The sequence below is a fragment of the Hoplias malabaricus genome, chromosome 1 (genome assembly GCF_029633855.1).
Source record: "Hoplias malabaricus isolate fHopMal1 chromosome 1, fHopMal1.hap1, whole genome shotgun sequence".
In the NCBI taxonomy this organism is placed as follows: domain Eukaryota; kingdom Metazoa; phylum Chordata; class Actinopteri; order Characiformes; family Erythrinidae; genus Hoplias; species Hoplias malabaricus.
The window spans coordinates 47440505-47468268 of NC_089800.1; the positions used below are offsets into that span (position 1 = coordinate 47440505).

General features: G+C 37.8%; 1 protein-coding gene across 1 annotated transcript; it reads left to right on the forward strand.

Annotated features, from left to right (window-relative positions):
* Nucleotides 1-1853: 1853 nt before the first annotated feature.
* gpr4 (G protein-coupled receptor 4) lies at nt 1854-27153 on the forward strand. Its single transcript, XM_066679040.1, has 2 exons — nt 1854-2068; nt 23450-27153. The coding sequence occupies exon 2, from the start codon at nt 23877-23879 to the stop codon at nt 24972-24974; it is 1098 nt and encodes a 365-aa protein (XP_066535137.1). The 5' UTR covers nt 1854-2068; nt 23450-23876; the 3' UTR covers nt 24975-27153.
* The last annotated feature ends 611 nt before the right edge of the window (nt 27154-27764 follow it).

The following is a 27764-nucleotide window of genomic DNA, read 5'->3' on the forward strand; positions in this document are numbered from 1 at the left end:
AAGACTCCCTGTGTGCAGGGAATCTGAATATGGGGCCAAATGGCTATGGACTCCCCCTAAAAGTTTAGGGAACGTTATAGTTTCCAAGATGGAAGCCACCCCCTCCAATCTTGTACTGATTACCATCCTCAGTCATTTACAAGATACTTTTACACTCTTTGTACTTTAAGTGACCAGTAATGACAAGAAAAAAAGTGTGCAGTTCATTATTGTAGGTGGCTTGGAGGATGCCATTGCACAGGGGAATTTTCATTGTGCCTATGACTGAATAATAAATGGTCCTAGAGATGCTGTTGGGGGAATCCAGAAAAAGGCAGGATTATTTAAAACCCAAATATGTAGTCAAGTATGGATGGGGGCTTATGAAGTTATATCCAAATTGGGCAATGGACACAGCCTGTGTAACCTGCAAATGATAACACACTAGTGTTCTTTTGGAATGATCAAGCTTTCATCATGTAAACACAAAAAGGATATTTAGTTTCCAAATTAGTGTTCAGTGACACAATCAAACAAGTATCAGCTTAGACTTGAAAAGGTTTGGACCACATTTGTAGACATCCACATCTCAAAATAACAATTTTAAAGTTAATCAAGTATAGATCTAACTTTCTAACTGGCTTATTCTAGCCATCAAAATGTGTTCACCTCAAGATTCAGTCTTTACGTTTTACAATAAAATCTGACAGATTGTGAATTTGTGCTTATTGCTTGGGATATTGTGATGGTTTTATTTCAGCTGTGTAGACGTTTCTGAATGCAGTGCTATCTTTTAATGATATTTACTGAAGAAGAATGGCATAGTACAGAGAGGTGTGCATGGTTTAACTCACACTAATGGCCTTGTTAGCCCCTGGGGAGAATCATTTGTTGCACTGCGCTGCACATATGAGTGCTGCAGTCAGTGTGAGGGTTGAGGCTGAGGGAGAGGGTTGAGATGCTGCTTCAAGAAGAGGCAAACAACATCTGATTAAATATTCACAAAAATAATGTTGATTAACACGACGGACAGACGACAACGGCTAAGCTAATATATACATATTAACATTTTTGAAGAAGCAACTGCATATAGTTTATAAGGTCAAAATGTCTGCCAGAGGAGTATGAAGCCCTCCAGCACTGGGCTTAGTAGTTATTGGAGGTGATGTAGTATATTATGTGCATACGTTAAAAAAATATGTTTAGAAATGTCTATAACATATATATATATATATATATATATATATATATATATATATATATATATAGTTTAATATGTATATATAGTATAGTATACACTATAACAAGGTTCATGTAGTATAATATTTAGTATGTTTGTGTACTGTAGTATGTGTATATACATACACAGTAATTGTGTACAGTACGTGTAGTGTACAAAACAATGGGTAATATAGTATTTACACTTTTGTAGAGTAGAGTAGAGTAGAGTAGCGTAGAGGCCTGTCGTAGGTGTAGAGTAGACTAGTAGATACGTGTAGATCTATAGCATGGGTGGGTAATGTAGGTGGTGTTGGACGCAGCTCATGTCATGACACGTGACTGATGTAGTGTATCGATGAATATACATGAACATATAGATGAACGTAGATGAATATAAACACAAGCTAGAAATACTTATTTTTGAAAGCCGCCATGAATCTAAACAAAACAAGCGTTAGCGCCATCGTGTGTGTGAGAGAGAGAGAGTGAAAGAGAGAGGGTGAGAGGTGAGAGAGGGTTCAGAGAGAGCGAGTGTATATGTGTGTGTGTGTGTGTGTGAGAGAGAGAGAGAGAGAGAGAGTGAGAGAGAGAGAGAGAAAGCGAGAGAGCGTGTAAGTTCCGTTAAGTGAGTCCGTTGCAAACTCGCGCGCCTCTCTCTCCCTCTCTGTTGTGTGGAGTCACCCTGCCGGATGATACGAAACCGCAGCAGTGTGTGTGTTTGTTTGTGTGTGTCGGGTGTGTGAGAATATGTTGTTTTGAAAGGGAGTCTCTGAGTGTCTCCACTCAGACCCGTGTTTCAGATGGATGTGTTAAGGAGAAGGTTTCTTTAATGAAGACCGCGCTGACGATTCAGCTTCAGCTCCATGAGGTGAGGGCTTTCATCTTTAGCTACGTTTTACCCTTAAATACTCTCGCGTAGGACTTTTGCATTTTAATAAATTTTTATTTTAAGTTAAGATGGTGCATCTCGTTTTTTTTTAGTTTACCACTTTGAACTCTTATCTCGCATTCCCTTGAGAGGACAGCTGCTCTCTCTCTCTCTCTCTCTCTCTCTCTCTCTCTCTCTCGTGTCAGGCTTTTGAAGGGCGGTTACTGTAGTCTGATAAAAAAATAATCGTTTTTACGTTCTTGTGGGTAAAATATTCCTTTTAGAAATGTAAAACAGTTAAAAACTCTGTAAGTTTCTCTCTCCTCTAAAACGCTGTGGGTCTTTCGTTTTTTGTTAGTTCTCTCAACAGAATTCATCTTTTCACTGAAGCTGTGATCCGTAACAAAAGATTATTTGTTAGGTTTTAATACAGTTGTCACTGTACTTTTGTCCTATTGTTACTGTTCCCATCATTTATTTGTTGTATTTTTATATGGAACTTATGATGTAATTATGTAGTTACTATGTCTATTTCTGTATTAATTGCATTTCTATACTTACTGGTCCGCTCTAGGATTTAGATTTAAGTTAAATTAAGAGTGTCCCTAACAATGACAAATATTACATTATTATGTATATTTTTTTACTAGTTTATTACATTTTTGTTGTAGAGGCAGTGTGTATGGCTAATGTTAAATGTCTATAGTAAATAATATTTCTATGTATAAAAAAGGAAATTGAAACTGTATCCATCTGTTTTGCATATCATAATGAAAACCACTTTCACAGATCAAAACCAGGCTTTTGGTGCTTGCCGTCTCTATATCATATTGCTTCAAACTTGGAACAGTTTTTTAAGAACATCACTTTGCACAAGGACATGCAGCTTATTGTTTTTTCTGAACCAAATGTGTCCATATGGGACAAGATTAGAATTTAGTAGAATGTATACATGTGAAGCACATGAAATCTTGAGAACGGGGTCTTGAACCTGTGTAGTGATACACCTCAACTGGTACCTATTCTAGGCAAAGCTTTTCAGGAATAAATGAAGTTTAGGAGGCAGTTCTTTCTCCAGTTTCTGAATGCATGAAATATTTATGAAAGCACAGAGGGCCTCTTTAGTCCTCAGTTCTCTTTTAACTAAAAGCCACAGCTTGAACCTCAGGGACATTGTGGCTTTGAATGTGACTCCAGACACTTTGGGATGGTTGTATTTTCTCTTTTCCATGATATAATGGGTCATGGATTTTGTTTTCATGACACGTACCTGAATCAAGTCCTTCTCATGCTGGGTGGTATGTTTGAGTGGGGCCTAATACTTGAGGCTGATTTCCACCACATGCATGTGTGATAGAGGCCCTCTAACTCAGGCTTTGTGAGAAAAGTCCTCAGACGTTTAATCAGTCGCTTTGAGTGAGCAGTAATTGCCCACTTGGGGATGTAAGATAAGACTGGACATTAAAAGCGTGACGAGGAGAGGAGAGTAATCGCCTTGATGGCCAATGGCGTCTCTTCTGCAGCACCACCCGCCACCTTAATGAGGGTGTTACGGCAGGGTAATGTCTGTTTTGTACACCAGGCTGTGTGAGGGAAAAATCTTTACCACAGCAGGATGGAGGCACCGTAAGGTATTTTTATAAAACTTACCAGTAATCTCATAACAGCAAGTAATTTGTAGTTTGTGCCATGCCTACAGAAGTTACGTTGCCCAAAGTATTACCAGAAAAAGCTGTGAAATATTGTATTATTGTTACTCATAGTGTTATTCACTGAATATGTAGTTGTGATAGTGTTGTTCACTGTGGAAAATGTAGAGTTGGGGTGTAAATAAGTATACACAGTTATACGTATTAAAACAAATAGCTGGTGGAGGGGATAAATGAAGAGTTAGGTGAGGTTTATTTGTAGTCGGGTAGTTTCTAGGATCTGCCAATCAAGATTTAATCGAAACAGGGTAGCTTACTAAGCAGGTCAAGTGAATCTTATTCCATCACCCTAGCACAGTGTTTTCTCTGCTCCAAACTTACGTGATCTTATTAATCAGCTCATTACCAAGGTCTTACTGGGTCAAAGTTATTGCTTTAAGGTTGGGAGAATGGGAACAGTAACCACTGTTCCTAAAGTCTTATGCAAACACTTTTTCCTGCTTTTATTTGCTCTTCTCTAGTCTATACTGCTCCACAGTTTCACATAATAGAAATCATGAATAAACAAAGCAATGTTTAAATATACCTTTTTATATACCGTTATTAAAATATGGGGCCCGTATGAATATATGCCACTCCATTACTGAAATATAATGGTGATGCTTGTCTGACAAATTCTGTACAGCCAGTGGAAGTCTGGCTAAACTGGACTTGCCTGTTATTGTTTACTGAGTTTTGGCCTTTCACAATGAGATGGTAATTGTTTTAACATGTTGAAGTTCATTTTCTTGTGCTAGTTAATTGGCCTTTAATCCTGTCTCTCAATTTAGAGCTTCAGCAACTTAAAGTGGACTAAAAAGGATATCACAACAAGAAGAATCCTGTCTAACAAACTGTAGATCCCAAGTATACATTATTGTAATCAATTGGTTGGTGTCTAATTGTTATTCTCACGACAAAACCATGTTATCTCCATTCAAATGCCTTTTAGTTTATTTTTTTTATGACAAATGTTGTGTTAAAATTTGATTAATGGACCAGTAGAAGTAATCAGAGATTACGTGTACAATAACTTTGAAATTAAGTTTAGCTGCAGTTTTAATCTATATTTATACATAGAGTATCCTTGGCCAAATGACTTGAGAACAGGCCTGGGACTGGAAGGTCTCTGGTTTGATCCCCCTGAGCAGTAGGAACATCTATGGCTGAGGTGCATTTTTGCAAGGCACCTAACCTGCAAAAAGCTACTTGATTCCTGAGGATGGTCATATATTTATTGCAAAATAATTTCAAGCAGGATGTCTGATAATTTATCACATCTGCTTCCACTGCTTTTGGTAGATCATTGATTGCTTCAATTATTAATTAGTTCCCTGAACTAAAACGTGAGTACTTTCATGTATCACTATCTTAAATGCCTTAAGGCTCTATAAAATTCTAATAATATAGATAAGTGCCACCAAAATGTTTTAGCTAAAAATAACCCACATTATTGTAACATAAGGAGAATGGAGTGACATCTGATATCCTGCTTGCTCCACAGTAATGTGTAAACACCACAGCCTCAGCAAAGCTATTATCCATGAGACAAGTACAGTTGACATTCCAAGTGGCTGGATATGCAGAGCTGATATAAACATATCCATGTCTTCTCCATGTCCACAAACTTACATAAGAGAATCACTCTCTAGAAATGATGTTAGGAGACAATGCAGACTGTTGTACGTCTGTCTCCATATTTAACTCAGCACACACTGTTAGGCGTAATCTGTATTCCCTAATGGTCTCCAGGATAAAGGGCTTTTAGCAAAGCGACAGTGACCGTGATGACATCTTGCAGGAAAAAAAAGATGAAGTGAGTCAGTTCAGGGCAGCACGGGTGTTTTTCTGAAATTGTGAAAAATACAGTGACACATTTGCAAGCTCTACACTTTTCTCAGTTACAGGGCTCGATATTTTCTCCTGTATTAGATGCTTGTTAGATGTGTTGTATACAGCACAGGAAAGTCAGCTGTTAAGAACAGGATTTCCTTGCTTGATTTTAAATGATTTAAACTGGCACTGCCCTTAAATACCAACTCTGCACAGGTGGCAGAAACACTGTCAGTTTCCGTATATATTATAAGATGTAATTCAATGTTTAGATGTTCTTTTCATATGATAAATGAATCTGGAGAGCCTCTTTTAATCTTTTCATACAAGTGCTTTTGAATAAGAGCACTTTTTAATCTTACACCTGCTTCAGCATAGTCTCATTAAAGGTTCTCTCTCTCTCTCTCTCTCTCTCTCTATATATATATATATATATATATATCTCTTCCCCTCCCCCCCTCTCTTTCTCTACTCCTACATGCACAGTCACACACAGTTGGTTCCCTTGTCAGGACCTGCATTGTAATGTAACATTTCTTTATCACAAAACCTAATCCTGAAGTTAGTTCTTATCTGACCTTGATCTGAAACCTGAACATAAAGAATGGTTCACCAAAAAATATATTTACACAGTTCCCCATGAACTGCGGAACAGAGTGCTATTCTGTTAAACTGCTGTAATACAGTAAGTCAGATACTGACTCAGTCCACAAACAGAGACTAACAGCTCTGGATGTGTTTTAAAATCTGATCACTGTTTTTAATCATTAATCACAAAGCCATTACAAATTTCTGTCATTTTTAATTTAAATCTAAAATCCTAAAAAAATATTGTACTAAACAAGTTTAGAAATCCTAGTTAAAATTATTCCAAAGAAAGTGAGAGAAGCTGGACGTTACAAATGTGGCAGTATGTTGTGAATAATACATAAGGTTATCACCAGCCAGACACCTGAGTTTCCACAGTTCCACCAACTCCCTTCTGAGAGCAGTTTCTCACACATGGAGACAATGTTGGACTCCAGCCTTTCATCTGTGATACTTTTCTTTTCTTTGGCCCATTGTTGCCCTATCTAGTTTCTTCTCATCATATGACTTACTCATGCTTTGCTTTGAAATATTTTACGCAGCATGTCTGAGCGGCTCTTGAATATCTTGCTGCTGTTTGTAGAGGTGGTGTCCCTCTGCAGTCCTCCAGCTGTGTACAGTAGAACTGCCAAGTTAAGCATGTAAACATCTAAGCAGATGGACTAGAGGCAGCGCTTAAGATTGTAGGTGTTTTTGTAGGAACCAAAATGTGTCACTAGTGCATAAGTCACACTTCTAATCTGTTTTTCTAATCTCATCCTGCTCTTTTTGAAGACAGCTCAATATTCAGCTGCTTCTGTCACCCACATTTTTAACACATTTGCTGATAGACATTCTGACATCAGCTCATAGTAAGTGCCTGGAATTTAACACATGTTCAGAGAAGCAGGGCAGTTTGATCTGCATTATGCCTTGGCAATAAAACTCTTGACCAGAGATCTAAGTGGAAAATGTGGCACTTTTATTGAAATCATTAGTTCTCTCTGCAGGACACATGCCCTGGACTTACTGCTGCCTGTCCACCAGAGCATGAAACAGGCGGCCCGCGAGGCCTGTATTAAATACCTGTCTTGTGTGTGTGCCAAGAGGTTTGTGCCTTGTGTTTGTGCCTGCTCCATTTACCTGCTGGGGTTCACCTGCTGTTCATACACAGTCTAAAGATGCAATACAGTACTAATCAGACAATGGCCTTAGTGTAACATTTACACAGTCAATGTTCATAGGTCCATCCATGCTATAAAGTAAAAGAAGAAACAATATGACTTCTGATCAGGTGTGACAAAATTAGCTTTGATTTCCAAAGAATGTCTCAGAATTCATTAAAATGGAAGCATGCTGCTCTGGTTGAGACGAACTGTTTGTGCTCTGAATGAAAACAAGTTTGTGATTTCATATTTCACTGTTCAAAACAATGACTACCGTACAGCTCTCTGTATGCTCCTCATATGGAAATATTTTCACAGTATATTATTCCTTATAAGCAACAATGGAAATTTCCTTTCTTGAAGAAGAGGGTACAGCTGAAAGTGAATAAACCAGTGTGAGCAGACTGATCAAATGAACACACTTGCAGCCAAAATAATGTTTTATCTGAGTGATTTGTTTTATGGCAACAAAGGAATTCATGCATTTTTAATTTAAAAGATAAACATCACAATTTGGTGGCTGAATGAATATACAAAACACTCTAGAACAGTTCTAGTACTTTCCTTCATTCAAAACATCACTATACATATCTTTAGCACATTAATCCTTGGTCTGTATTCTTAAGTCAAAAAGCAACCTATTTAAAAAGCATGAGTCAAAATGCAACATAAAAAGTATAAAGTTACTGGCTGTTGAGCAGTGATTCACATATAATGGTGCTATCACATTGTGGCACAGGTGTAGCAGCAGCATTTAAACACAGTACGAGTGCACTCACATAGCTTACACTATTTATATATGTCATAAAATTGCTACACAAGCAGATAATTTCTGTTGACATTTCAGTATACACTGATTATCCAAAACATTCCCGTGACATCATTGTTTTTAAGCACATTGTTCGTTTTATTTGGATCAGGACCACCACAGCGCAGGTATTATTTGGGTGTTGGATCATTCTCAGTACTGCAGTGACACTGACTGTTATGAGTGGACCAGACACTGCAGTACTGCTGAAAGTTTTCAACACTGCCCACTCTGTTAGATTTAACAGCCTTGTTAGTACACACTGCAACATCTGAGACACTAACTCAATTGTTGGTGCATGATTTGTGTTGGTCATCCTCTAGTTCCTCATCAGTGGTCACTGGATACTGCCCACAGGACCTTATTGGTGGGATATTTTAGGTCATTTGGCTATTCTCAGTCCAGCAATGGCAGTTAGGTGTTTAAAAGCTACAGCAGCAGCCACTCATACCAATGCACATTTACATATCAGCAACTCATCCGTGCCACTGTAGTGCTGAAAATGAGCCAACACCCAAATCACATCTGCCTAAAGGGTGTCTTGAATTTAGAAAAACTATGTGAAAATAGGCATCAGTTTATAATGAGCAACATATGGACTACAGCTTGGAAATGTGGAATTACAAAGTACACCTTTATTGTGAGTGAAGCTCATAAAATGGATTAAGTGTGTAGAAGAGTGTTCATTGTAATGCTATGGCTAAGTTAACAGAGAACACATTTCAGACATGGTATTGGAGCTTACATTTTGGCCTGTTCAATATTTATGCCACATTTAATATTATAATGTTTTCCTTCAAAGTTTTTACAAGTATAAAGGGTGAACTATAATTAGCAGAAAAGTGTTATCATTTAGAGTTACAGTGTTTGAAGTTTAACTGCCGAATAGTCTATTACTGAAATGAGAACTGAAACTTCTCTGGCTGGGTATAGAGTCACATGCATTTTTCTAATATTAGCTCATGATTAGTTTTCTGGTAATACCATCTTTACTGTTACATGTCTGAATATGATTGGCCTTTACCATCTTTCTACATTTATAGTTAATTTGTTTCTGGAGGCTCATAAGTGACAGGGTGATGTAAGCTGAGACTGAGTGAAATATTTGTTGAGAACCCGTTCTGCTACCTGCTCATCCATCATGTCAAGTAGATTGTGGCCCAATTGAATTAGTTCCCTTTCAGTTGCTTAATGTTCACATTTTAAAAGCTTCTGCTGTTTGAACAGAGCAGCGTTCACCTCAGCAGTAATGCCATTTTGGATGAGTGAAATCCTCTCAGCCATCTTTAGATCAGAGTCAACACATATTTAAACGTGGTTATAGTCAAAAAAGGCAAAGTTATATTTATTGGCGTTGTTGATGCATCCATTATCTGTACTGTAAGATGCTGAGTAAGCTGAGCAGATGACATATATGGTCTCCAAGGGTTTATGTGAGATAGGGGTGGGTGATATGGCCCTAAAATAATATCATAATATTTCAGGGAATTTTGGCGATATGAAAAAACACTGAAAATAATTTTATTATTTGTGGTACTAATGTTATAAACCCAGTAAACACGTACAGTGAGATAAACGTGTGATGAAAATTTTATGTTTTGTTATTGTAATAGAATATCGTTTTTCGCATTTCATTTTTCACAGTTTTTGACATTTCATTCTTCAAACCAGACGAGGGATGCAATGAAGATACTGAAATCTCATCAGTACTCTGGCAGATATTTGTTTAAGAGTTACTGGAACTGCACAGATATTTAAATTTGGCTGATATTTCAAGCTGATGTTTGATAAGGAGCTGTGGAAGAGCAGAGTGGTTTCTGTGGCCTTGAGCTACTGTGATAAACTTTCTGCAGTTTATTCGTTTTACTCAATCATTTCTTTCTATTCTCAGACCCAGATAAATGTATTCACATTTTGAACATTTTATATACAATATTATATCATGATAGACATGTTTGCATTGGCCCTCGAGTCCCATATTGCTACATCCCTATTGTATATATCCATTTGTCAAAAACATGTCAAATTTCTGGTGTCAAGTTAACCCTATTATTAATAGCTAATTACTGTACTGTCCATTTATATTACTGACCTCTAAGAGTCTGAGGATAAATGTATCTTTTTTTTTCTTTTGTTATTGCTCTTTATGTTTAAGCAGCGGAATCCTATTAATGCAGCTCCCTGACATGCTTAAAAAAATTAAAATGATCTAGTATTAAGACTGTGAGAATTCTGCTGCTTAAACATGAAGAACAATAACAACACGAGGCTGTTGATTGTTTTAAAATATGTAATTGTTAATTGCCCTATTTCTTGTGATTATTTGCATTTTCCATCTTATTAAAGCTAATGCTTTCAATTGGATGTTTAACTGTCAAATAAAAGCCCAACACAATGACATTATATATATTAGTGATGTCAATTGATTAAAATATCACATCAATATTCTGTGATTAATAATAATTTATCACAAATTAATATGCTAGTTATTCCTTGTAATTTTGGGAGGGAGATAAAGTCCATAAATATGTACTATGGTATACACAACAAACTGGTTAGAGCATTTTGTTTTTAAATCACATATAATATTCAAAGAATTTGTCATTTTCATGGTATTTTAAAATTAGAATCCCCTAATTTGCTGATTAAACGTTTCAGTGCATAACCAGCTTAATAACTATTAAGAGATAAATGGATAGATTAAGCAAGATAAGATCACAGGAGCTGTGTGTGTGAATGAGAGAGAGGAGGAGAGAGGGTAAAAGAGTGAGACTTTTGTATTAGATTTAATACATATTTCAACATAAATATATATTGCCATCTGAACTCAACTCAACAGTAGGGATGCTGTAAATAAACCTTATCCAGTTCAGTGTCTGGATCCTACCCAGAATCACTGGGCACAAGGCAGGAACACACCTTGGAGGGAGAACCAGTCCTTCACAGGGCAACACACACACATTCACTCACACCTATGGACATTTTGAGTCACCAATCCAACTACCAACGTGTGTTTTTGGACTGTGGGAGGAAACCGGAGCACCCGGAGGAAACCCAAGCAGACTCTTCACGGACAGTCACGCGGAGCGGGACTTGAACCCACAACCTCCAGGTCCTTGGAGCTGTGTGACTGTGACACTACCTGCTGCACCATTATGCCACCCACTAAATAAACCTGCTAAAGTGAATTACTAGAGGACACTGTGGACAAATTTGATAAAATGCATTGAACATAATAACGTGTGAAAGTTTCAGGATTAATGGCATGAATTAACTTTGACAGCACTAATATACTAATATTCTATTACATGAGGACAGAGAGTTCTCCAGCTAAAAGGATTTTGATGCAAAGAAAATTAGATGTATCTGATTAGATTTCCAGTGAGGGCTTTCTGAAATAGAATTATCATACCCCATAATCTGGAATGTGATGTATAAAATCTTCATAGCTGTTAGTGACCTGAATGCTCTACAGGCTTGTGCTGAGAGACTTTGGAAAACTGAGGCCTCTGATTTATTAGTAAGCTGTCATCCTTTTCTCTCAACACTGGGCAATAAGAATCATGCGAGGAGGGATACTCTTAGCTGGTTAAAGCGCACATTCTGTCTTAAATGTAGCAGTATAAACTACAATAGTATAAAGTAATTAGAAAAAATATATAATGTAGTATGAGTAAAACAGGACTGTTGCATTGAATTTTGCTATGACCTTGCTATGTTATGGCCTTTATGTAAATGAACTGTCAGATATGTTACAGATGGTAGCTATGCAGGTCAGGTCAGTATGAGACCAGTGTGACCAGAAATGGACTGGATCTAAATTTGTTCCAAACAAACCTGAACTTGTTGCTTTCATGCTGTTGTGCTCAGTCTAAATAATTCCACTTACACAAAAATATTGTCAACTGCAGGACTGGTTCCCATGTGTATAAGAAAGAAAAATGTGGAATCCCTAGAAATGGCATAAACACTATCATAACACTTGACACTTATTTATTACACTTATTAGCACCCATCAGTAATCATTAACCATATTAATAACCAAATTAAACATAACAGATTGCTTAATTGGTGGCATGGTGGTGCAGCATGTAGTGTCGCTCCAGGTCTTGGGGTTGTGGGTTCGAGAACCACTCCAGGTGACAGTAAATGTGTGAGTGAGGTCTTGAGTGTACCCCGTTCCCCTTGGGTGTGTTCCCGTGTTTCTGAGTAGGTTCTGGACTCACTGCGACCCTTAACCAGATAAGTGCTTACAGACAATTGATTAAATGGTTTTATTAAATTACATTAGAAGACAGCACTCTCAGAGAAAAAATATATATCATATCAATTATATTTGCAGAAGTAAACAATTCCGCACTCAAAAATATGTGTATTTAGAATAAATCTGTTTCTTGATGTTGATGATGATGATTGGGTACATGCTGTTTTGCATTTAGTGCTCCATGTTTATATTAGCAATTTAATATAATGGGGTCATATTTCACACAGACGTTTTGGAGAAAATCCATGTAAACATCAGAGGATAGTTTACTTACAAAATTTTTCAAAATGTAATGAGCTATGTTGAGTTTATTTTAACCTGCACCCAGATGATGAGCTCTAAACTTCCACCCATGAAATTTAAGAACATGCTTATATATTTATGAAGATGCAGTGACCCTACAGTATGTTGCACATGTGATTTATTCGTCCTGCAAAAGCACAAATTATATCATCACTATGTCAGGAATTTTCACTGTCAGTTCTATGAGACAACAGATTCAGAAGGATCAAGCTTATTACAGTGTGCAGGAGAGCACAGTCAGCACTTTTTTTAATAACACATTCAGTGCAACGGTTTACGTAACAATTCAGATCGCACACTATCTGTAACTTATCTGTAAAAATACGCAACAAGAAGGGAAATATTATGTTTCATTGTATCAGCCATTTAGGTTATCGCACTCCAGCACCGGCTTCACACAATGTTCATGATAATGCTCATTCAGTTAGAGCTTAGGCTGTTTTGAAGGTAGAAACTCCAAATGATAATAAATAACGTAAGGATTTTATTGATCTGGATCTTATTTGATGTTATCTCTGAAATGTATTTTGCTACTGAGCAGAGCTGGCTTCAGCATTCCCCTTCTTGGACAGGACTGTTGTGTTCTGGTTGTTTATTTCAGACATCAGAATGCAAATATCTTTATAGACGTTAGACACATCGGTGCAAATGTCCATTGTACAAACATATAAAACCTGCTTTAAGACAAAACATTTTATTTATATGCAAAAAAGCACTGGAAAAAGATTTTCTGCAAATAAATTTTTAAATCAAGCTTAAGATATACTTGTAATATTCAAAGCTGGTGAGTCACTCACAAATCAAATTGGTTTGAATCATGCATTAAGCATTACAATAACACTGAAAAAGTATAGAGGAGCTGGTTTCCTGACATCTTTGATTCACAAGATCCCTCTAGTCTGTATCGCCACTCTGGAAATTATTATCTTCAAGTACTTTCTTGCTTTCCAGATTGGCTGTGTGCTTTCTGAAAATACACTCTGTGTCATCTGAAGTGTGTTTCAGTAACACAAGTTTCTCGCAGATTCCACTAATCTTCAAATCATTATTTGTCTGAAAATCTGGATGACTTCACTCAGACACACCCTCAATTAAGCAGCCTGCTCTATACCATCAGACTGGTCTCTTCAGTCCTCTTTAGTGCAAATAAGCGGTTGCAGGGAATAACCGAGTTTTAAAATTCATAGATAGAAAGAAAATGAATCAGGTTGTATCTGTGTTCAGCAGTGTGTTGACCTGTTTAATTTAGATTGCTTATCTACTCAGCACTTCAGAAGTCTTTACAAGATACTTGTTTTTGACTCTGGTTTTTGCTGTCAGACATCAAAAAAAAATAGTGGCATGTAGATACTTGTACTGTTGATATGGTACACCACATTACTGACCTACCATAATAATCCTCCTCTTTTTATCTAATTTTCATGAATTTTTCCTATATATAATTAGCCTGAGTTTTAGGATCAAATGTTAATAAGATACTAAATAAATTTTTGCTTTTTTCTTTCTCCCAACATGAAACACAAAATTAACTGCAGTGTCTGTCATGGATTAGTGTTTATAGGACGTTCTACATTTACATTTACATTTATGCATTTGGCAGACGCTTTTATCCAAAGCGACTTACAAAAGAGGATCTAACATTTGAACTACAGCACAAATTATACAAAATACCTTACATTAAGTGCAATATGCCAGGAAGTAATAAGTGCATTAAAGAAAGACATTCAGTGCAAAAGATACTCTCGGAAGAGCTGGGTTTTCAATGATTTCTTGAATGCCGAGAGGGTTTCTGTTGCTCTGATAGTGCTTGGAAGCTCGTTCCACCAGCGTGGTACCAGAGATGAGAATAGCCTCAACTATCCTGTACGGGGGGTTGGTCGTGTTAGTTGGTGCTCCTTTGAGGAACGGAGAGGGCGGGCGCTAACGTTCTGAAGGAGGAGTTTAAAATCAATAACTAAACAATTAAACTGTGTAAGGCTAAATTTGTTGTAATTTTCAGTGAAAGAAACGAGAACAGTTTAGTACTAGTATTTAGATAAAATGGGCTCATTAATGTCATCTGGTACTGATTTAAACAATACTACATACTGTTGGAAAGTATCTTAATGTTGAATTTTGTCAGTGTTACACAGACTTACCTGTGTACATTTTTGAGAGCACATTTGTTTCCAATAAGATAATAATCATATTAATATTGGTATCTGATAGCTCAGTTAAGCAGTCCAATTTTTTATATATATGTTTTTAAGCATTCTTTTGAAATATGTTTTCTTGATGGTTGTTAGCAGAATGTTAGGTGTTCTTGAAAAATGTAGTGAGTTTAATCTGGTGTGCAGTTTGTCCTTTTGCCCTTCCTTTGTTCCATGTACAGTATAAAAATAAACCCAAATGACCCTGCTGCTTTTTGCCAAAGTATCACTAGACTGGACTATAGTATCCCTGCCCTAATGTCATCACTTTAGATGTTTGATCTGCCCTAATGAATGAAAGAATAATCAGGCACTCTATTTTAGTCTGATCTTCCTGTAGATATCAGTCTCTCTCTTCACCTCCCCTCCACCTCTCTCTCTCCCTTTCTCTCTCTCTCTCTCTCTCTCTCTCTCTTATGAGAAGTGGACACGTCCATCTCTCAGCTCTCTCTGATTAAAATGCTGCCAGCTCCTCTCTGCCCGTGCTGGCTGTGTGTTTGAGCTTGTGGGGCTGGTGTGATAATATGGGGTTTTCCCATCAGGCCGTTGGAAATCCAAGGTTCAGAGGGCCATGAGGAGGCTGAATGGTTGTGAAGTGCTGTGTTTACACTCGTTATTTAACATGAGCAGTGTGATCCACAGGGATAGCTGTCACAAACACAAAGCTGTTAATGGTTCAACACAATCCATCTGGCAGGATCAGAGCCAAGCATCCAATCACTGAACTGATATAACCACAATACAGCATGATCACATAAAACATGACACTTTTCTGTGGAATATTTATGGTACACTGAACATGCTGGTGAAGTTCAGAATTCCTTCATTGTCATCATGACCTTATCATCTTTTTCCTTACCACCCCCTTCACCTGTTTTCCACAGTCCAAATTCTGTTTTTCATGAAGCTAAACATTTCTGTGACTCTTATATGCCTTCTCATGATGTGAAAAAGCTGATTGTTACGGAGTCAGTGTAGAACAGGATGATTACTTTGATAGATGGGTAATGAGTTGGTCTTGTAGCTTTCCTGTTTGTCAGTTTACTCTTTCTTATAGCAGTCACACATCTGACCTTGACATAATGCAGAACCATTTGTTCGCAGATACCTTAGGCCTTACTTAACAAGGCTGACATTCTGCTAAACCCAGAGTGAATTTGACTGGAATTAAATGACCATTGTGTTTGATGCTCTTGACAGTGAGCGTAATTAAATTGCAAATTGATAAAACTAGATTTAATACACTCCATTAAGCCTTTTTATATGGTTTAAACAGAGCACTTGGAGATACTTCATGTTGTTTATTAGCTTCTTATCCTAGTATGTCACAATAATGGGTGCACTCTTTCCTTCAAGACCTTTGCAGAGATGCATCTGTTTTTGTTTTATTTACTTAGGACCTGATTGCAGACCTGCTTTAGGAGTGATGTTTTTAGGAGACATTAATTACCATTCAGTGTAGGACTGATCTGAGGTGCTCTGTGGCACATGTAGACAGCAGACTGAACTGTAGAGTTGATAAAAATGGGTGGATACATTAAAGGGTCCATAGTCCACTGGATTCCTTGGTCTTTGCCAACATCTAAAGAAGAGTGATGATCCGGAAACACCTGCTAGGATTGCGTGAAATTAAAATGTTTGTAGAAATTAACTGATCCAAAAATGTAACATTTACAACACGTTTACAATTCCACTTACACAACCTCAACAGACATTAGTTCACTCAGCTCTTTGTGATCATAAAAATGGCTAGCATAACAGTCTGAGAAATAAAGTTGGGTAAATTATTGCAATAAATATAAACATGCACTTTATTGTCATTTTACAGCCATTTTATAGTCTTCTGCATTTAACCCATCCAAGGCGCGCGCGCACACACACACACAAACACTTTAGTGCACTAGGGGCACTGAGCACACAAACACACCCAGAGCCACAGCCAGCCATCCCAGTGCCCGGAGAGCAGCTCTGGATTGAGGGAGAAGGAGAGGAAATGAACTGTGACATTCCAGCCCCTAAAAAACTGTTTTATTTTTGTTGTGTTATAAATGAATAAAAATGATTAAAATACAGACACAAATGTAAACAATGCACATCTGGGGTAAAATGAATTAATCAGATATCTGTTTAACATTGTGGTTGCTTATATTTTAAAGAAGATATCTCAAATCAATTCAAAGTTTAATTGTCACATACATAGTGATACACGGTACAACTTGCAGTGGAATGCTTTGACTTATGACCAACGCGTTTAACAAAAAACAAGTTAAGTAGATAGAAAATAGGAAATAGAAATAGAATAATATACAATAAAATAAAATATATTCTTATTTCAGTGAGATTATAATTCCTTCTGAATTTTCTATTGGAAGTTCTAAAGTTTTGCCTGATGTCCCATAAACTGTTGATAACATGGTGGTTTCCAAAGATAATAACTTGTTCATAGTGTATCTCCAGTGCTGTGTTTAATTTACATGTACACTTTCCATACACATTTGCATATGGCCTGTCTAAATATATTATTAATTTAACTTCTCATAAGATTAGGGTTAGACACAGTGTTGTAGATGGTGCAAACATTATACCCTTGCAAATTTCATCCATGTAGTATCCAGTTGCTGTTCAGGAGATATATATATATATAAGAGATAGAGAGAGAGAAATTTGGACAATCATGAGAAATGAGCTTCTAAAATAGAAAGATGTGGGGTAAGCAGATTTGGGGAGAGCCACAGCAAACGCATTCTGCTGGAGTACTAGAGTCAGCAGAGCCTTTGTGTTATAAGGTAAGTTAATCTCCTCTGGCAGCCTGGCAGAGCATATTCTGGATAGTGTTGAACAGGTTTGTTGTAGCTCCATGTGTCTATATTCTTTTTTCCCTTCAGAATTCAAATCCAAACATTTAGTCTTCTCCTTATGTCCAATGTGTAGTGTGAACAGAAAAATACATCTTTTATACTGTCACAGTGCTGATTCAAAGGTACATTATGTGCTTTGTTTTAGATTTGAGCTCTTTTATGTTCATCTTTAGTAGTTTGCCCATAAGGCATAAAGGCCTTAGTACAATGTTGCTGTGCAGTGTGTTTTTTGTTTCCAGCTCAGTTTTACCAGTCCAGTTTAATTTACAGCCTTACACACTGTGTTATTCACGTTAGCTTTTGTTTGGCCTTTGCGCACCGTTAAAGAATACTATGCTGCTAGTTGTCCCCATATTTCGAAACACAGTCTAGGTCAGTGTGCAGTAGGTGATTCCTGGATAAAGGCACTAGTTACAAATGCTTCTTTTGAGGATATTAGGGATATTTCCTTCCTTGATGTTTCTCACTTCTCCTGCTGACGCATGAGGAAAAATCAATCCCAGTCTGATTCTTCTTCTTCTTAGTATTTTGTACTCCTGACTCTATTGTTTCTAACTGAATCACAGTTCCTGGTTTAAGTAGTCATGAGCTTCCTCTGTTAATAATATTTCAACATGAGTTATATATATATTGACTGTGTACAACAGGCCTACTTTTTATATTACTATATTTTTCTTGATTTTAACTGAACTGGGCACTCATTGTGACTGTTTTTAATCAAAGAACAGACATTGTTCTCTTAAATATCATCTTCTGAGCCACTTAATCCATTTCAAAAGTAATGTGGTGGGACGGAGAAAAGACTCTCAGCGCAGTCCCAAACCAACAATAAAATGGATTATCTGAGGTTTCTAAAAGCCAAGGTGGCCCATATATACTACACAGTGTTTGGTTTGTACAGGCATTTGGGATTGAGATTTTGGAATAGACAAAAATGACACAGAATTACACCATAGCTGCACTCAGTGTGACTGGTAGAGAATTAATATAATTGTTGTTGTTTTTATACTTTTAAATTGCAGTGCCATTAGGTATGTAAAAAGCAAAATTTCCTGTTTATAGTATCGAGATGCATAGTCTTCCTGTCTGCGTCCTTTGCTCTGGTACCCTTGTGGTGAAAAGGTTTCCTTTTGCCTCCTTTGATATTGCACTTCCCAGCTGTTGACCTTTGGGATCTCTCTATTTGTGAGTTGTTCCCACTCACCCTTTTAAGTATGGTAGAGGTGTTCATGGAATTCTTCCATTGTAGGTGAAATATTAGTCTTTCAACTGTGAATAGCTAAAAGGTATTTTTCTGGGAGATGTTCCCAGAAGGAGCAGACAGCTTTTTAGCAACTATTAGCCTTTGACAGTCTAAGACTGTCTATACTCCCTTGTGTAATACAAACTATGATGATATCAAAGATTTTCCATTCTGGATCTTATTTTGCCAAACAGTTTTTCTGCCTCTCTGAGCTGAGAATGCAGTAGTTTAAAAGCCATCAAAGTCAACATGATGTAGATTGTGTTTCATGTTTATTTAAACCTCATTTAAAGGTGACGTTCACACTTTTTATAAAGTTCTGAGAATGTGTCCTCACCATGTACTGTTCTCCAGTCTGTTTGCACTCTGAAAACCAGTCTGATCTGTTTACAAAGCCCCAGTGTAAGTAAATGGTTAAAAAACAAAGTGTTTTGGTCTGGTATGCAAGGATTTCTCTCTCTCTGTCTCTCTTTGTCTATCTCTCTCTACACATGGCAAAGAAATGGCATCTGGAAAAAAATAAAATACAAAAACAATGTCGATGTTGCCTTTAAGCCAGATATTATTATACTTTTATGTACCAACATGGAACATCAAAAGAAGCTTGAACATGCTAAATGAGATCAATACTTGTTTCTTAACAAAGTGAATTATGGCATGTTACTGGCCACAAACCTATACAGGAAGCCCTGGCATATCTTTCACTGATTTTGATGATGAACTGTTTACTATTAAGCTCTGGTGTGCTTACCACATAACTGTATCCTGACACTCTAATCTAAACTAGATCTTATTGGTGATAGCCAAAGACTGCACTGTTGTTGAGCCTACATTTTAGGCCACAATACTGGATGTTTTCTGCTTAGTTTTTTAAAAGATTATTGCGCAGCTGAAATCCTTCGAAGTCATGGTTATCACAGGCAATAAAAATGCTTGTAAATTGATATGTCATTCATTCATTCATTCACACATTCATAATCTGTAAGTTCTTCATCCTGATCATGGTTGCATTGGGTCTGGAGCACACCTGGAAACATTGGGCCCAAGAGAGAAACACAAGACAAGGCTGAGATTAACATATTTGATCAGAAATTTTGTCTAGATTTAACCCGACTACCTGTTACCTCTATAATTATGTTCAATTTAACCAGTTAGTGGCATAGCAAAATACCTATTGATTTGGGTAAAGTTTGAATAATTTGGACATCTCTGCATTCACTGTCCCATATTCCATTTCGTGACACTGTTTATTCATTCCACATTCTGATTTGAAAGTGTTCATTCCTACTGTTTAAGACTGTTTAAGAGTTTGAAATGGAATTTTGGAGTCTGTGCAAAATCTCCATTTTGTTGACTTAATCCGAATTTAAAATTCTCAGTCCTCATCCATAAACCATAACACTGAGTCACCAAATATCTCATTGTTTTAAGGACAACATCTGGAAAGAGTGATCAAATGCTAATCATTCCTGCTGATAAAATAATGTATACAGTGTGGCTGAAAGAACAAACATGAAATGTAATTGATCCTAAAATAACTTCTGTTTGGCAGAGTAGTCTGATAGTAAGCTTTTAATTGATTTTTGGGAAATTGTCCAGTCTGTACACGCTGCTATTTTTGCTGGGGTGATGTATGAATAGTCTCAGTGAAACAGTCTCAGGCCCCAGTGAGTGTGTACAGAGATTCAGGAGAAGGAACCTGGGTCTAGTCTGCCTTGTTTACTGCCATTTGTTAAGTCTGCACACCCAACATTTTATTTTATCTCTTCTGCTCAGCCGCTGTCTCAGAGGAGATACAAACAGTTCCAAGCAGATACTGAGTTTGGTTTCACTCCCCAGAGCTGTATGACAATATGGTGGTTTAACAGCCTGAAGTAGCTTTGGCAGCACTCAGAAGCTTTAGCCAGTGATATTAAGGTTCCAGTACTAAATGTAAGTGAAACCTATGTACCATATTTCAACAGCTAAAACCAGCACAAGTATTATTTATGCAAACATGAATTAATGTTAGGCTTTTAATCTATTAAGAGGAACATTTTTTGCTGTCTTTTTATAATATTTCTAACATCACAGATAGCAAATGCTTCTAAATAAAAGTACTGAAATAAGAGAAAATATTTCAGTGTACTTGTGTTTTATGTACATTTGAAATATAGTGTAACATTACCAGTCACACTATCTTGTGTTACAGTTTTATCAAGCAGATGCTATCAGAGAATAATTAATTAATTCATTCATTCATTCATTCATTGTCTGAAACTGCTTATCCAATTCAGGGTCACGGTGGGTCCAGGCAAGGCAGGAACACACCCTGGAGGGGGTGCCAATCCTTGCGGGGCGACACACACTCACACATTCACTCACTCACTCACACCTATGGACACTATTTGAGTTGCCAATCCACCTACCAATGTATGTTTTTGGACCGTGGGAGGAAACTGGAGCACCCGGAGGAAACCCACGGAGACACAGGGAGAACACACCAATCTCCTCACAGAGAGTGAGGAGCCACAACCTCCAGGTTCCTGGAGATGTGTGACTGAGACACTACCTGTGCCGCTCTATCAGAGAATAATGCAACATGTATTTTGTGAGTAGGACAGTGCTAGTGGACAATTAACTGAGTTATTGTCATAAGACTTCATAAGGATTGTAAAAAACAATTTACAAAATTTTGAAATGTTTAAATATTTTAATTTGATTTAGTAATTGAAAAGCATAGGAAGACACTAGTATTGCCTCAAATAAACATAATCAGACCTTTGTGTTTGATGTGCTTGTGGTTGATTCCTTGGTAGGGTGAGCTGGAAAAGAGCATAGCATTTCAGGTATGCAGATGCAGAGGTGGTACTTTATTTTAACAAAATTTAAAAAATTAAGTTGAACCTCAAGCTTTCAGAACAGCTTCTTAGTCATCTCTAGCTTTCTTTTCTTTTCTCTGCAACCTTGTAGTTCCCTTCATTCTTTCTTTCTTTCAATGCCTACTGAAGAAAACTGAGGCATATTACTAGGCCAAGAGACTGTTACACAGGTTATTGCCATAGCTAATCAGTTTGCTGCTTCACTTGGAGCAGCTCCCTGCCCCACAGAGTGCACAGAAAGTCTGACCACACCCCATTCCCTCAGTGCCATACTACATGAACTTAACTTCAATGACAATTTTGTGAAAACAGATATGTTTGAACCTACATGGATACCATATCATACCTGTACAAAAAGCCACTTTTTTGATATGTATATTTTACAACATACTTATTTTATCCAAAATAGGCCTATATGTGGGTGGCATGGTTGCGCAGCAGGTAGTGCGGCAGTCACACACCCCCTGGGACCTGGAGGTTGTGGGTTCGAGTCGTGCTCTGGGTAACTGTCTGTGAGGAGTTGGTGTGTTCTCCCTGTGTCCACATGGGTTTCCTCCCACGGTCCAAAAACACATGTTGGTAGGTGGATTGGCAACTCAAATGTGTCCATAGGTGTGAGTAAATGTGAGTGTGTGTACTGCCCTGTATAGGACTGGCGCCCCCTCCAGGGTGTATTCCTGCCATGCGCCCAATGATTCCAGGTAGGCTCTGGTCCCACCGCGACCCTGAACTGGATAAGGGTTACAGATAATGAATGAATGAATGAATGAAAAGGCCTATATGTGAGCTTTGGTTTAGACGATTTAAAGATGGTGATTTGGTGTTAGTTATTGTGAAGGTAGCAATCTGTAATACTGATGGCAAACTATAGTACGATTTCAATAAAAGGGAGAGGGCCGTCTGCCTCTTCCCCCTCCTCCTCAGACACGAAGCTTGATCAGGTTGCCAATTTAAGGAAAACTGAACCTAAACGAATGAGCACACAACAAGTTTATGAACTTAGAACCATAACACCTAAAAAGAATGTGCCATAATCAACCTATTTACACAGTGTTCATCATTTCATATTTTAAAAAATAAATGAACAGCTGCCATTTTCCCTGCATTTGCAAGCCTTTACTGTCTAAATCTACTGTTTAAATCTAGATTTTAAATATTTTGACTACACAAGGCTGGAGTTATCTGAATTATCGATGTTCTCTTCAAGCATTAATGTCATTTTAGGAGGCAGAACTTGATTCTACTGACATTTTCTAGAGTTCATTTGTGAAAACAGTTACAGTTTATCTAATAAAATGAGAGCAAGAGGGTAAAGTTGCATTGTTACATGTTCTAAAGTAATAATATTCCTCTGATATTTGCAGTTTAAAACAATATAGTACAACCACTGTTTTACAAAAGATGTTTACCCAAATAAGACATGTTTGTGGCCTAGGTGTGTTGGTTCATTTGAAATATTCAGCATGCCTTCTCTGTCATGTGACCATGATAGGTTAACATTTTCTTAATAACTGTCACTGTATAAGAAAGAACATTTCTGGAAAGGGAAATTTAACCTGGCATATCACTAACATTATCTAACACGTCTCCTCTCTTTCCAGATGGACGTCGCTGATGGAGCCAAACAAAATAAATCAGAGAAGTGTATTCAGTGACAGCAGGGAGGGGGAAGACTGTGGTGTGGAGCCCAGCTGCTACATGCTGCTAAAGGAAGAGCCCCTAACTTTCAGATCTCTTGTAGAAAAGCTAAAGACCCAGCCATGAAGTGTGCCAGAGACATATGATGCCCTGTGTCCACCATGCTTGAGCAACATGGGCATGGACTTTGTTTTTTGTACACTGAACATATCCAGAGCAAAACAGCAAGGAATGTATCCTATGGAATTTTCTTAACAGTGTGCTTTGCAGCTGTGTTTTTATTTTGTTCCAAACCTCAAAGTTCCCCCAAACTATGGCCTGACATGAGACTTTAGAGAGCTCAGCTTTTTCTTGATTATAATATCAAGTTTCATAGCTAGTGAAGAGATCATGTGTAACATTACACTGACCACCTGCAATGTTGACTCAAAAATTGACCAGTTCTTCCAGCCAGTGCTGTATATTATTGTTATCATCCTTGGGTTTCCAACCAATTGTATGGCCCTGTGGGCTGCTTATTTGCAGGTGAGGCAGAAAAATGAGCTAGGCATCTACTTAATCAACCTGTCTGTGGCTGACCTACTGTACATAGCCACTTTGCCACTGTGGATTGACTACTTTCTTCAGCATGATAACTGGATCCATGGGCCAGGTTCCTGCAAACTGTTCGGTTTCATCTTTTACACCAACATATATGTCAGCATCGCGTTCCTCTGCTGCATTTCTTTGGATCGATACTTGGCAGTGGCCCATCCACTCAAGTTTGCCAAAGTCCGTCGTGTCAAGACAGCCATTTGGGTTAGTGTCATTGTCTGGGTTATAGAAGTGGTGGCCAACTCTGCCCCACTGTTCCATGATGAGCTCTTTCAGACTGGCTTCAACCGCACATTCTGCTTCGAGAAGTATCCGATGCAGGACTGGGTGGCAGGAATAAACCTCTACCGAATCTTTCTGGGCTTCTTAGCTCCCTGGTGCTGTATGATAGCAGCATACAGAGGCATTTTGAAGGCAGTGCGTGGAAATGTTTCCACTGAACGGCAGGAAAAAGCCAAGATCAAGAGGCTGGCCCTCAGCCTTATACTCATTGTGCTGCTCTGTTTTGCCCCTTACCATGTTCTCCTGCTCTGGCGCAGTGTTCTGTTCATCAGTAACCCCTGTGACTGTGGGGTGGAGGAGAAACTTTTTGCAGCATACCATGTATCACTTGCTCTCACCAGCCTAAACTGTGTAGCAGACCCAATCCTCTACTGCTTTGTCAATGAAGGAGCCCGCAACGACGTGAGCCGAGCACTGGCTGCCCTGATGGGCCTCTTCCAACGTGGACAACCTGCAGAAATGCTGATGGGTGGCTCCCTCACAGTGGAAACACCTTTGGCCACCAAGAAGCCAGACCTCTATGGAGACATTAAGACAAATTCCTATAAAAATGACATTGAGGCGCTGAAAGAGGAGTGCCTTCAGATGACCAAACTTAGTGTTAAAAATTGAACTTGTGAAGTGACACGCTGCGTATGTTGGCACACATTTGCGAAGTGAACTTCAGGGAGTTGGCGCCTCAGGTTTTACCCCAAACACAAATTCCGTCAGCATCACCTGCCTTAGAATAATGTTGGTGCAAAACCCTACTCTGTTTGAATGTTATACCGGTTGCCTTGTTCAATACTGTTTTTGATCATTTGCAGACAATAGTGTTTCCTCCCTCCAGAAGTGATTTAACATGATGTACTATTGCTACTGTGATGATTCATTATTTCTTATAAGCATGTTCTTTATTTATTTGTAGCTAATGCCACAGTGAAGCTCAAAACAAATATAAAAACGACCAAACATGCTGCATGACCATCATTTGGGCTCTAACATTTTCCATGAATATTTGACTTTTTTAATGGAGCATTTCTTTTAACAAGTTAGATATCTTTTCTTTACATTCCCAAAACAGTTTGTGCTGCGAACTCCATAATGGGCTGAATTCTTTAAATAATATCAGCAATTTAATTATTTAATTGTTTTAGACAAAATACACCTACCTGGGAAATCATAAAACTGTTTTTAATAACAGTCACTGTTTTATTGACAGCCTTATCTTATGCATTAGGAAACAACTGACACTGGACATTTGATGTACACTGGCATTATAACTAAAGGCAATGTATTTAGAAATATGCTATGTCTTGTCTGTGATGGTTTATAACATAGAAGTAGATAAAACACAGCATTTCTGTGAGTCAAATATTTAATTAATTATACTGTCATCAGCACTTTGTGTAATGTACAGTACTGTGTAAAATCAGAGACCACTCTTTGTGTAAGAGAACCCTAAAAAAACTAATAATTATTACTGCATCTTATATTTTTGGGAGTCTAGAGTCTTATAAAAAAATAAAACTTCACACCTCCAAAATTCAGCCTTAATCCTAGTTTGATTTCCTGCTTTTGACAAGCCCAAACACACTGATGTTGAGCTCTGGGTTCTGAGGTGATCAGTATATTGTTTTGAAAAGAACAGCGGCTTCTTTGTAGGATTTGCAAATGAATTGTTTGGCTATTTCTATTTCTCAGTAATGGCCTTTTGACAGCTACAAATTCTTTCAGTGTTAAGTCTTTTCACAACAAGAGTGGAGCTTGATTTTTACTCAGACCTGAAAGCTGTAATTACTGTATCTGATTGTGAAAGGTTTGTTGGTCTGCCATGTGTTGCATGTTTGTTAAAAGTCCTGTTTTCTCTGTTTCTTTTTATAATGTTATTGTCCTCAGAAATTAGTAACTTAAAAAATGTAAACATGCTTTTATTTGTCTTCGTAAATATACAATGAAATGTGTCTTCTACATTTAATACATCAGTGGCAGCGAACACACACACACACACACACGGAGTGACAGAATGGCATCCCAGCACTTGGGGAGCAGTTGTTGATTAGGTGCCTTGCACAAGGGCAACTCAGCCATGTTTTTTGAGGGGGGGACAACACTGTTCATTCATGCCACCACCCACGAGTTTTGGGGTGTCAAACCTTCAAACTTCTGGTCCAGTGCCCACTTCTCTATCAATTAGGCCACAACAGTCCTCTTAATTATTTATGCATTTAAATGACAATTTTACCTGCAAATTTAATAAATGAAGGGTGATCTCTGACATTTGCAAAGCAATGTAAATTAAATGCATGTATATTAAATGAGTAATGGAGTAATTCTTTTTTTTTTGTTTTGTTTTTGCAAACATGTTGCAAAATATTGCCATTCTGTGGCAAAGTTTCACTCACTGACTTCTGTTGCTTTTGAAATATAGGATAAAGGTCTTGGATATTAGGCCATATTACTGTGCTGGTGAAATGTGTTTTGTTGGGGGAGGGGGGTGCATTAATTGACAGTTGTTTAGGTCTGTAATAAACATCATTAATAAAGTATCTGTGATTTTTCTGCAGCCAGTGTACAACATAACGGGTCCAGAGGAATGTATTAATGTTTGTTAAACACCTGTTAATCTATTTTCTGTGATTTGAGATTGACAGATACAGAAAATAGAATTTCACATTAATGCATTTAAGTTTACATCTGTTTCTAGATGGCGTCAGAGAGCTGTCCACTATGTATCTTGAATGTCTTTTATCAGCTGTAGGTATTCATATTCCATTGAGCGTCCCTGTTATGCCAAACTGAAATAAATGACATAAATGCTATCAAGTGGCTTTGCTCTTCCATTACGTTAGCTGCATCAGTCTTGTAGCTACAGCACTTTACAAACAATTGTAATAAAATGCACACTTCGTATGGTGACTATATTTGTAAAGAAAAACTGTCTAAATATGTTTTTGTTGGTGGTTTCTTTAATTCAGAGCTGGGAATTTCACCTGGATTTTTCACCTGGATTAGTCTGTCGTTCTAATGTTCTAGCCGGACACACACAAACAGAATGAAGTGAACCCTAGGGGTTTGCTGTGGTATGGATTGGGTGCTGGTGTTAATCACAAGGAGGTCTCTCATCACTGAATCTCCGTTGATATTGCCTTCAAGGTTTTATAGAACCAGCAGCATGTCAGCATGGCTCTTGCATCATTACACAGTCTTGAACAACAGTACTCTTGAGATATCACCCAGCAGGAGAGCTTATCTGATAATGAGAGAAGCACAGCTCCCTGTGGCATGCCTTCAGTTCATTTGGTGTACTATTTATAACTCTGGCCAATTCTAGCCTTTTAGCAGCTAATCAACCTACCCTTTTTGTCCTGACTGTTGTGTCCTCACGTACACTGCTTGACTGCTCAGGTTCGGTGGTCCAGG

What these genes read in the sequence shown, in the direction of transcription:
- gpr4 (XM_066679040.1), top strand. Translation starts at nt 23,877, where the DNA reads ATGTGTAACATTACACTGACCACCTGCAATGTTGACTCAAAAATTGAC.